We start from the raw sequence: 12,079 nt of genomic DNA, 5'->3' as shown, positions 1-12,079 counted from the left end.
TTACCCGCAGTAGCCTCCGGGGTCCCTCGAGAAGCCTGACGACCCTGTTCCTCAACCTTCCGGGGAGGAAGAGAAGACTCGTCACGAACAGGACCAAGAGGGAGTGACTTTGGCCACCTCAGCCGATTGGGAGGCCTGGGGTGGGGGTAACAGAGCATCCCCTCCCCAACCCCCACTCTGAGGCTAAAACCCCAGGGACCCATCACCCTCAGCCGATCAATGAGCCTAATGACCACATCACCTAATGATTAATTTTTCTAAAGATACAGTTTCCAAACACTCCTGTCGATCAATTTTACAGCCTTTTCAAATACAATAGGATAATGTCAGCCTATAATGGGCCTTTTGTGGCATCCCTTTTTCGTGGTTGCTTGCCTAGGAGTCATTCGCAGAATATTTTTAATCTATTTATTTTAAAGATACAAAATTTTTTTTATATTTTGTGACAAAGGCATGCTAAATTGGAAAGGAGAACAGCAAAAGGAGATGCGTGTATTTAGAGGAGATAAATGAGCTGAATGGCACATAAAGTATGTAAATTTGGTAAACATTTATTAGAAACGAGAACTGAAAGTAGAGGTGCCCATAGGCAGATGGACTAGAAAAGTCTGGAAATGTTTGCGAGGAGGCAAAATAGCAGTTTCCATCCCTTTGTTAATTTTTCCATCCGAAGCAAAGTGGTGAACGTTTGATGTTCGGGAATTACTGGCAAATGTGTCCTTCGGCAAATGGGATGAGGTGAGATTAACTTAAAACCCCTGGGAAAGGCCCCGCCCCATGAGGGGAAACCCCGGGAGGCCGGAGGCATCAGGACAAGCCCCGTGGCCGCGTCCAGGGGGAGCTTCTCCAAATAACCAGCGATAACCCTGTTAAGCAAGAGGAAGATATTTCGTGCTGGAGAAGGTCAGTGGGCAGAAGTGGCATCTAGGGCTTGGGGAAACCCTGCTCCAGGAGGGGACAATGGCAAGGAGATCTGCAGACCCCCTCCCTCTGGAGAGCCCTACTTTCTCCTTCAGTGAGTTACTAGGCTGGTTCTTGAATTTCATCTCGGCAATCAGGAACCTCCGCTCAACGTAAACTGCATGACAATGGGGACCACATCTGCCTTGTGTATATGAGTTTGCCAGGACCTAGCAGAGTGCCTGGTACACAGTAGGCGCTCAATGAATAGCCCTGGAATAAAGGGACAGAGAGGAGGTGGTCTTAGAAGCGTGGCAAGAGCATGGGCTTTGGAGTCAGAAAAGTCTTGGTTCTAATCTCTGCTCTGCTACTTCCTGGCTGTGTGACCTGAGAGCAGTTACTTAACCTCTCTGAACCTAGGCTCCTCCTTTGTAAAATGGAGATGAGGATACTGCTTTCCCAGCCACAGTATTGTAATCACAGCTCAAGGTAAAAATGTGCATCTTGCTTAACTCCATTCCCAGCACAGGCAAGCACTTGATAAACATGAAACTAAAAGAATTAGGTTGGTCCACAAGAGACCCTATGGGCAATCTGAAAGTCTTCAGACCTGGAGGCTCTTATGGGTGTGTTCCCCTCTCCGGGTCCCCGGCTCCCCCGGGTAAGCTGGAGGGGTTGATGGCAACCGCAGCTGCTTCACCAGGCTGCCCAAAGCACCCCAAGGAAGGAGCCGCGAACGATCCACGGCGCCTCAGTGGTAAGCTTGCAATAGAGGATAGCCAGCGTGACTTTCTCGGCACTTGCCCACACCAGCACTTGCCCTCGGGACAGCCGTGCCTGCCTCTTGGTTCTGAGCCACCATCTGAGCAGCTCTCTGCTGTGCCGGCCTCGTGCAAAGCCCTTTAGCTGCACCATCCCGGAGTGCCCCACGCTCCCGGGGCACCGAGCACGCGGTGTGCACGCGGCGTGAGCTCGGTCTCATCCATAGTTGATGACTGTCTCAGCTATGATCGATAGCCAGAGCCAGCTCGGTCGCCTCGCTGAGGATGGAAACCATTTCCAGGGCCTCTCTTTGTGAGCCTGGGAACTGCCGGCAACCGTACCAAGAGGGCAGAGGGCAGGGAGGAGGTCCCATGGCGGCCATGTGAAACAGGGCCGTATGCCCATCCATCACCGGCCAAATGGAAGTGCCAGGAGCCCTGCCAGGGGCCTCCATCACTGTCACGGGGGATGAGAGGCTGTACGGCCTCTTGTGGAAGTGGGGGTTGTGGGGCTGGCAGAATGGACTGTGGGAGTCGTGGTGGGGTGGGGAGGGCAAGCCTGCCCAGGGCACAGGGGGCCCTCTGGGCAGGGAACTCTCCCCCCAGACCCTAGCAATCCTGGGGAAACAGACCCCCAGGACTCAGAAGAGTCCCTCAGGCCAGTCCTGAGCCACAATTTCCAGCAGAGAGAGAAGAGGCAGCATGATGCTTCTAAGGCCAAACAAGCCTCTCTGAGCTGGAGCCCATGTGGGAGGCAGCTTGACCGGCCAGCCCGTGGCTGAAGATGACCACTAGGGACGAGGGTGAAGGGGTGTTTATGCAAGGCATTCTCCTCGGGGTTGGACATTTAAAAAACAAATGAAGCCGTTGACAGGTCTTGGATGTTTCACATCCGCACCCTGGATAGACCATCTCGAAATCCATCCCGAGGCTCTCCGTCTGCAGCCCAAGCAGTTTGGAGAAACCACAGGGCCTGTGTGGGGCGGTCGCTGTTAGAGCTGAAAAGTCAGGGAGGGAACATGACTGGGGTCTTCCCGGGATGAGGATAAAGTGACAGAAACCTTCTGACTGGGAGAGATGCGATCCAGGGGAGGGCTACCCAGGGGCTTTGCCAACAGCAACGGATGTCTGCAGGAAACGCGCTGAGCGAACCCCTGACAGCCAGGCCCTCCGAGGCTCACGCGTGAGCTGGCTTCCACGGTCCTTCTACACTTGTAAGGCCCTCGACGACAAGCTTTGCTCAGCCCTCTGACGACATAGAGAGACTTTTACATCCATTATTTCATGATTCCCCATGATGATCCCAGGAGTGGATGTTAGCATCCCCATTTTACTGACAAGGAAACTGAGGCTCAAAGGGGTTTTTCAAGCCACAAGAAGGGACAAAGAGGCTGAGTTGGCCTGATGCTGAGCCCAGGACCCTCCACCTCCTTCCAGCTTGGGCACATCCAGTGCAGGTCTCAGGGCAGCCAGTCGCGGTGACTGGGAAGGGTGTGGAGGAACCAGTCTCCGTGGGCAGCGGGCATTTGGTCCTCTGCTGGTGGTCTCCAGGTGGGCTGACGACTCTGGGATTGTCACAGACTGGAAATGCCAACGGCACCTACAACACTGAATAATAAAGGCAAAGTCATTTCCTGTTTCTTCTGCCAACAGCCCTCAGCCAAAGCAGTGCCCACACTGACCAGGGTCTGAGATGTGGCAGGGAACAAGGTCCTGTGGTGAGCGGGTCAGTCCTGGATTCACTGGTTCGTCTGACAGCCCTGTTCCGACGTCTTTGCTGGCGGGCACTGGGGATGCAGCACGCGTGCTCTTACAGCCTCTGTGCTTCTGTTCGTGATCTGGGGGCCGGCGGGGGGGGTGGGGGGGCTCGTGCAGCAGCTGCTGGGCGGGCACTTCTGTGGGGCACTGTGATGAGGGGGAGCCAGGAAAGGCTTCTCACCACCAGGCGAGGGGCTGGGCTGAGCCTGGTCTGGAAAATGAGGAGCTTTCATAAAGGGAAGAGCTTTCCTGGCAGAGGGAGGGTAGCCTGCAAGGGCCCCAAGACAGGAGGCATCGTGGAAAATTTGGGGAACATCAAGAAATGCAGTGAGTAGAGAAGAGAAGGGTCTTGTTAGATTTCAAACTCCGGCGCCTGGGTTTCCAGATGTTGTTGGACCCACCACTTTCCCTCCCATCTTGCTCCTTTATTGTGGCTGAAGGTAAACATCGTCTCCCCACTGCTCATGGGAAGGAGAGAGGGCCAGGCAGGGAGAGGTGGTGCTGGGGCGGGCAGGGTGGGGAAAGCCAATCAGGGGTCCCCAGGGAACTCCAGATTTCCACGTGGAAAGGGCCCAAACAGGTCAACATTGATCACCCTCCAGGGCTACCGGGTGGCGTTGTTCAGGCTGAACACTGCACAAGGGGCATCGTGGAAGGGGTGCCATTTGCCCGGAAGGCATATTTGTTTGTTTACCTTGCTGACCCCCAAAGATGAATTGTTGGTATGCCTATTATGAAAAAATGTCTGGGGTATGGCAGTGAGGTTCCTTTGTCTCATAAAATTGGTACATTGGGTCAATTGCGTGACAGACGGATGGGTGCATCAGCGAGCAGTCACCTGTCCCCTTCCCGCCGCCCTTGGGGCTCATGAGCCTGCCTCTTCTCTTTGCAGTTCTTCCTGTTCATCCTCATCATCTTCTTGGCGGAGCTCTCGGCAGCCATCCTGGCCTTCATCTTCAGGGAGAACGTACGTGCGGGGGGGCCCCCCCGTGCCCCGGCCCCCCTTCGTGGCCAGCCCCTCCCCTCCTCAGGGAGGGTCTCGCAGAGTCGGCAGCCTCTCAGCGAGCAATTCCAGCCCAAATCGTGGCCCCCCCACCCCAGCGACCCTCTTCCTGCAAGGGTTTTTCCAGAGGGCAGAATCGGAGGGTCCTTTAGGGTCTCTGCTCTTCCAAAGCAGCTGATACAACCCACACCTGATTCTGGAATCTTCCATTCCACCCCGTGCCCAGCCATAATCGTTTGACGGGCAGGGGATAGTCGGCAAGGCTATCCCCCAAGCCCTGGGATGTGTGACGTGCAGGAGGACAGAGCAGAGCCCTTTCGGTTGAGGCCCTGGCCAGTATCCAATTTGGGCAACTTGCCCTCACCAGCCACTTTTTCCGGGAGCTCCAACCACCCAGGGCACCAGCCCCCTCCCCTGAGTCTGTAGGAGCCAGGCACGGCAGCCACAGGGGGCCTGGAAGCAGGAGGGGGAGGGAAAGAGAGGCGTGAGGGGTCCGGAGACACAAGCTGGTCTGGGGGAGCAGGAAGGCAAGCCGTGGACAGAGGGGAAGAGGCAGCCGCTCTGTGGGCAGAGAATGGAGTCTGCAGCTGGGCACTATGCAGGGCCCTGTCCTTTCACTACAGCGGGGAGAACGGTGGTGAGGCCTGGGGAGAATATTCTGAGGGCAGGAGCACCTTCCAAGGACACGTCTACAAACTGGATCTGCAGACTCCTTGCTCCACACCGTGACTTCTTCAGGGCCGGGGACCCGGGGTACCCCCTGGCTCTGATGAGCAGCTCCGGGGAGAGGGAGTGGGGCTAGGAGCAAGCCCCCCACCTGGATAAACCCTGCTTCTGAGAAGAGCTGCAGGGCTGAGAGAGCTTCCGTGCGTGCCCCGGCCTTGGGCTCACCGAGGGGTGTGTGGGTAGACTTCCTCTTCCTGCCGGTGATCCGGTAAGGGGAGGCCACAAGCCCTGGAGTGGGGACTCAGGGGCCACCCCAAGTGAGTGGTTTAGGAGAATGCCCAGCCCTGGGGCCCTGGGGCCTTGCCTCCCTCCAGAAGCAGCTAGCTGAAGAGACCAGGCCAGGGTGGGGGCTGCCCCACGCTGCTGGGGGGCGTGGGGGGTCTCACACCGCCCTCTGCCTCTTCCTGCAGCTCACCCGCGAGTTCTTCACCAAGGAGCTCACCAAGCACTATCAGGGCAACAACGACACCGATGTCTTCTCTGCTACCTGGAACTCGGTCATGATCACAGTGAGTGACCGCGCCCCCCCCCCCGCCGCCCAGGGATGCCATGAGCCTTCAAAGCCCCGAGGCCAGGTGCAGCAAACGTCCGGCCTCCGGAGCCCGCTTGGCTCGCGTGCCTGCGCCAGACATCACTAACCAGTCAGGGCTGGCCCACTGAGCCCAGCCTGGGCCTGGGAATCGCCATCCACCCAGCATTCTGGGCCGTCATTAAAGGCCCATCGAACACAGTCCAAACTCCGGCTGAAACCTGTTTGCTATCCCTGACCCTAGTCCTCTGTCATTGTCAGTGAGGGTAATCACAGCCACTGTTTAGTGGGCGCTAAGGCCCGGGGAGGCGGGAATTGTCACCACCATCCCCGTTTTACACAGGAGGACACCGGAGGCTCAGAGAGGTTGAGCGACTTTCCCGGGGTCACACAGGAGGAGAAGAGGGAGCCAACCCCTAGCTGAATCTTGACTCCGCTCCACCACCTTGCCTTATGGTGGCCTCAGGGGAGGCCATCTGTCCACCTCTGCCCCCGGGGCCCAGCTCCCACCCCCCCAGACTCTTCCCTTCGCTCTCCTCCTAGTTCGGCTGTTGTGGCGTCAACGGGCCTGAAGACTTCCGGTTTGCGTCAGTTTTCCGACTGCTGACTCTGGACAGCGACGAGGTGCCCGAGGCCTGCTGCCGAAGAGAACCGCAGACTCGGGACGGGGTCCTGCTGAGCAGGGACGAGTGCCTGCTGGGAAGGGACCTGTTCCTGAACAAGCAGGTAGCAGGCCTCGCTCCCCGCCCCAGGCACGGGGACTTGGATGGCCAGAGCTGGGCGGGGGGCTGGGGGCTGTGAAGTCCCTGAGATCCAGCCACAGTAGAGGAAGGATGAGGGTGGCAGATGGGCCGGCGATGGCCCAGCCAGAGGAGTGGGCCTTTGTCAGGGGTTAAAGGTTAAAGGGTGAGTAGGAGCTGTGCGGTGGTCCAGGGAGAGCACTCCCTGAGCTTCTGACACTGCAGGTCAGGAGCTCAAACCTGAATTACATAGAGGGGGCCCCTCCTTAGCTCTTATTGTGGGGGAAGCTCACCTGTGCCATATAGAAGCCCCCTCTGACCCCCAGGGAGCAAGGTTCTCCTCCAAGGTCAGGGAAACTACCAGACTCTTTGTTTCTCTTGCCACCCAAGACTTTATCTCAGTCCCAGGAAGAAGCCCTTTCCCTTTCTTGCACATGCCGTCTTGGGGGGACACAGGGCCCCTGCTTTGTGCGCGCACACACACACACACACACACACCCGCTGTGAGACAGATAGTGCCCTTGTACTTGATTCCTCCTTCCCACTGAGCAGCAACCCTCCCTGGCCCCTGGCCTCTCCGGTGTGTGTGTGTGAGACCAGGCTGGGGGTGGGAGGGCGAAAACAAGGATGAACCCAGGACATGCCCCATGCCCCTCGCTTGATTAGGCTTCTCACGAGGAGCTCCTGGGAGAGTTCCAGATGCAAGGGACACAGCAAGAGATGGGAGACAAGGCACTCATGATCTACTTAAAGAAAGCACATGATAACCAAGGAGCAAACTATAAGTAATAATTTCACATGGTCATGATTACTATAAAGAAAATAAAACCAGATGCCAAGCTGGACAGGATTGGGATGGGGGCCATAGGGCAGGCCTCGGAGAGCCCCAAGAAGAGGTGCCGCATGCTGAGGCCTGCCCCTGGCCCTCCGCTGAGGTCTTCTCAGCCTCAGCTTGGAGCTCAGCACCCCCTCCCCCACACACGTGGTGTCAGAGGACTTCACAGGGGCCCTGGGTTCAGGCCACTGTGAGCTTGGGGCAGGGAGGGCCACCAAGGGCTTGGGTCTCAGCCTCCAGGAGAAGCTGCAGGACATGGAGGGGAGGTCTCAGGCTTCGATGTCAGGCAGGCCCGGACTGTTACCTGCTGTGAAACCCTTTCTGGACCTCAGATTCCTCATACCATCACAGAGCCAGCAGTCCTCCTTGGAAAGATGGCGTTTAGAAGATGCCGTCGCCACCAGGGAAAAACTTCACTTCCTGCTTCCCTGGCAGGGAGGCCAGGTGACCCCGCAGTAGCCAAGCCATTTGTACAACTTGCATCCGGTCTTTAAGAGGAACCACAGGGCCGGCCCCTCCTCCGTTCCCCCCTGGCAGGCATGAAGCTGTGGTGACCGCCATCTGGGACGTGGCCGCGGAGGGTGGCGCCCTAGGATGTCAGGGCATTATGAGAGGGGCCTGGGCCGCGGAATGCTGCATGAAACAGACGGGCCACCTCAGCTGAGGATTTCATACGAAAGGCAAACAAACTTCTAGCTTGTCCAGCCTTGTCCAAGGCCCTGCTGTTTGGGATGCCTGGTGCCCAGAGCCAAGCCTATGTCCTGAGGCCACCTGTGGATTGTTCAGGGAGGCTTCATTGTTCCTGTAGGGCTTCATCCTCATAAACTTCCCATTTTGGGACTCATCCTTGGTGATGACACCTCCTTCCATCTCCTGGGCATGACTTTGGGATCAGAGCTCCTTGGGAAGGTCCCTGCAGCTGCCTGAGTTCTTTATGGTGCCTCTTCCTCTGTTCCTCCTGAGATCCTTTTCTGGGATCCTTTTCAGAGACCCTCACATCCCCCCTGAGCATCCTTCCTTTTCAAAGCCTCTGTGGAGGGACTATCACTATTTGGTTTTTCTCCAAAGCCCATTTCCCTAAAGCCCAGGGGGCATTTCTGACTGTGCCTTGCATCCCCGTCACAGTCTTGAATCAGTGAGCAAAACGTCTGAATGCAAGGACCCGAAATCCCAACTAAAGGGGCTTATGCAAATACCCTTTGTGTTTCACACACAGCAAGAATTCTGGAAGGTGGTGGCTTCTCCCATTACATCAGTAGCTTTGTCCTGTCAGTCAAAGCCTGGTCTCTGTGATCTTCCTGGCCTTTCCTTGGTGGCAAAATGGCTGCCATGGCTCCAGACATCCCACCCATGTTTAAGACAGAAGGGAAAGCATGGCACCACCGTCTTTCCCAGAAAGCCCCAGTAGACATCTGTATAGATCTTGATGGCCAGGACTCGGTTATGTGGCCATCAAGGGCCAAGGCAGAGGGCACTCATCTGTGGATGTTCAGTTAGCCCTCCACTGTTTACCATTGAACTCCAATGAGCAGAAATGAGGAAATCCCGAAAGAAGGTGATCCATGATGAATATTCAGACTCCCCCACTGGTATGAGTCAAACCCACCAATGCAGTTTTTCCAGCTCTTCTTCAGCCTTCCCTGGGTCAAGACAGTCACCCAGGCAAGTCAGGAATGTGTTCTCCTGCTGGAAACGAATCCAGGGCTCTCCCAATAGATGATGATTGAACTCCAGGCCAGAGTGGTGACCACCAATAGGAAACCATCCATATTCCCCATCTGTCTGGGTGATCTTAAGCCCTCTCTCCTCACAGCATCACATTTCTCTGCTTTATCCCCAGTGCTCGCCACCCACTCCCTGGCAGGTTGTGAGTCTGGGTGCTGCTGTGATGGTTGACATAAAGAGCTACACTCTCATCCTCCTGGCATGGGAAGAGTATTCCAGCCAGAGAGTGAGAGCAGCATGTGCAAAGGCCCTGGGGTGGGAAGGAGCATGGTGTGCTCCAGGAACCAAGAGAGGGAGGCCAGTAGGGCTGGAGCAGAGTGAGTAGGGCAAGACTGGCTCAAGGTGGGGGCATCAGTAGGGCCACTCGTGCTCTCTCTGTGTGTCTATATCCATCTTTATCTCAGTGTGTATATCCCCAGCGCTGCTTGAGAGAGCAGTAGTAACACAGGAATTCATCCATTTAGAGGGGCCTGGAGGGCTGGGCTCGTCTTGGAAGGCTGCCTGGAGGAGGTAAAGGGTGCGCTGGGCTTTGAGGAATGGGCTATTTCCTTAGGGCAGAGGCTGAACACCAAAATCCTTCAGCCAGCAGGGAGGTAATAAGAAGGAGTGGAGAGGGTGGGTGTAGCTCAACAGGGAATGACGGGGGCTGTGGACCCCCAGGGAACCCTTGTCCCATCTGACAGGGACCGCTATATAGAGATGATGACTCCACTTGCTGGATCTCCTGGTTTTTCTTTTCTTTTTTTTTTTAAGATTTTATTTATTTGACAGAGAGAGACATAGCGAGAGAGGGAACACAAACGGGGGGAGCTGGAGAGGGAGAAGCTGGCTTCCCGCGGAGCAGGGAGCCCAATGCGGGGCTCGATCCCAGGACACTGGGATCATGACCTGAGCCGAAGGCAGACGCTTAATGACTGAGCCACCAGGCGCCCCTGGATCTCCTGGTTTTTCGAGAGCAGCAGGGAGTCCAGATATTTTGGGGAAATTTTTCATTATTCCAATCGCTGTGGCTACTACCCAAAGCGTTTATGGTGGATGCGGTGCTCAGGCTGGCCGTTCCCAGCCCCACCTGAGGAGCTGGAGGGCCAGGAGGGGCTTTGGTGTGATGCTGCCAAATTGCTGCTCATGAGCCTCCTGCCCCCCACCCCCTCCCCACCAAGCGGTGCCAACAGGGGTTTGACAGGGTAAGCCTGCTGCTGCCTGAGCTTTGGGGCCACAGGCCAGTTTCCAGGCTTCATGCTTCGGTCCTGATGCTGGCCCCTGACCCCAGACTGTCTCCAGCTATGGCCTCACCTCTGGTCCTTCCCTCCCAGGGCTGTTACACAGTGATCCTCAACACTTTTGAAACCTACGTCTACCTGGCTGGAGCCCTTGCCATAGGGGTGCTGGCCATCGAGGTAAGTAAAAGCCCCCACTTCTGCGGCTCCCCAGAAGCAAGGCACAGATGGGGTCCCGGAGAGATCCCCCATGGCCTGCACCGCCCAGCCTACTTCTGTCTCCACATCCTAAATCCAGGACCAAATGGGTCCCCCACTGCGGGAACTGTGGGGCGGTAAGCCCAGCTGGGTCTCTCTGTTGCCTGAGTCACTGTTGGACTCTGGGCTCATCTAAGCAAGTCTCCGGCAGTGAGTGGGCAGGCTCTGAGAGTCACCCCCTAATCTTCCTCCCACTGCCTCCCCATCCCTGTTCCTCTCTGGCTAATCCTCCCCAGAGATCCAGAGAGAACTCCACAGACTTTCAACACCGCTGCCTTGAGGGAGGGGCTGCGGCTTGTGTGCTTCTAGATCAGGCCCTTTCTCTGTGGGGGGTTCAGGGCCTGTGGGGCCCTGTCGACCTCACAAGGACGGTCTTAATTAAACCCCCTTCAGCCCCAGTCCCGGAGCCCCCTCGAAAGGAAGGCAGCTGCAGACTCCGGCCGCCGCCACCAGGTGGCGCTTCAGCCGAGGGGCGGAGCTGCCCCTCCTCTCTCCCCACCTCCCCCGCTCCTGGATCTCAAACCTCTCCTCCCGGAGTTGGGACTGACCGCGGAGCCCGTGCCTGACCATCTCCAGGAAAGACCACTCCCGGGCCTCAGCCAGTCGTGGGCAGGCGGGGAGACGAAGTCAGGCAGCCTCCCTGCCCCTCCTTCTCAGGGTGTCCTCCAGCCCCACGTGGAGCAGTTTTGTGGAGACTACTGGGGATGGGGCAGAGGGAGGGGTCATTTATTCGTTCATTCAGCAAGCACAGCTTGAGCCCCTACTGTATGCCAGCACCGTTCCAGGTGAACAGAGTCTCTGACGGGGCGGGGGGGTGCGGGGGGAATGAACGAGAGACAGATAAATCTGCTGGGACTGTGGGAATCGCAGGCGTGTGTCCCGTGCAGGAAGAACACGGGCTTTTCGGGGTTAACTCCAGCTCCGCGTCTCCCCAGACGGGGCCTCTGGGCCATAGAGGACTTCTCTGCAAAATGGAGCTACTACCCTGCTCCCAGGCCGGGGTTGCTGCGGGGCGTTGTGAGGATGGCAGAGGATGGCAGAGGATGGGGACTCCATGCCTGGCCGGTTGTACTAGGGGCTTATTAGACAATGTCTGTATTCTTGACCTGCTGTCCTCACCGCCCCCCCCAACCCACAAGCCCAGCTGCACCCCGATGGGAGGCAGAGCTGTGCTCCCAAAAAGGGATTTTTGCTGTATCCCTGTCCCGGCCTCACCTCCCCCACCCCAATTCCCCGACCAGAGATCTGGCCCTGAGCCTGTGGTCTGGGGACTGTCCCTTGTGCTACTTGCAAGAAGACCCCTGTCTGTGGGGACCTCAGCCATTCTGGTCAGAGGGGCATCCCTGAATCTGGGTCTCTGCCTGCCCACCGCCGCCTCCCCCAGGGCCCTAGTGAGGTGTTCAATGATTGTGCTCTCAACTCTAGCAAGGGCTACATCTTCCCGGCCTGTTAATAATGATGCTGGTCACTTTCTCCCACATCCACTATCTAACGGGCATCACTGCGTCATTAATCACCTTATACTTCAGTCTTACTCCCCTCCTGTGAGTTAGAAAGCGGGGTGCGCAGCACTTCTCAGCATGGGCTGTGGGGTCAGAGTGCCTAGGCTCAAACCCCAGCTCCCTTG

The 12,079-nt window shown here is 57.0% G+C and overlaps 1 protein-coding gene across 6 annotated transcripts in view; it reads left to right on the top strand.

Moving 5' to 3' along the window:
• TSPAN18 (tetraspanin 18) overlaps positions 1-12,079 on the top strand; it is a 180,838-nt gene that overhangs the window by 166,035 nt on the left and 2,724 nt on the right. For all 6 annotated transcript variants that reach the window (XM_081798273.1, XM_081798276.1, XM_081798277.1 and 3 more), the window contains 4 exons: positions 4,312-4,386; positions 5,559-5,657; positions 6,221-6,403; positions 10,291-10,374. In XM_081798273.1, coding sequence (XP_081654399.1) covers positions 4,312-4,386; positions 5,559-5,657; positions 6,221-6,403; positions 10,291-10,374 — 441 coding nt within the window. The remainder of the gene's footprint in view (positions 1-4,311; positions 4,387-5,558; positions 5,658-6,220; positions 6,404-10,290; positions 10,375-12,079) is intronic.

This window comes from Leptonychotes weddellii, chromosome 11 (assembly GCF_054177405.1).
Source record: "Leptonychotes weddellii isolate Sample4059 chromosome 11, ASM5417740v2, whole genome shotgun sequence".
Taxonomy (NCBI): domain Eukaryota; kingdom Metazoa; phylum Chordata; class Mammalia; order Carnivora; family Phocidae; genus Leptonychotes; species Leptonychotes weddellii.
Note: the sequence above shows the minus strand (reverse complement) of the source record. Positions and strands in the feature narration are given on the sequence as shown.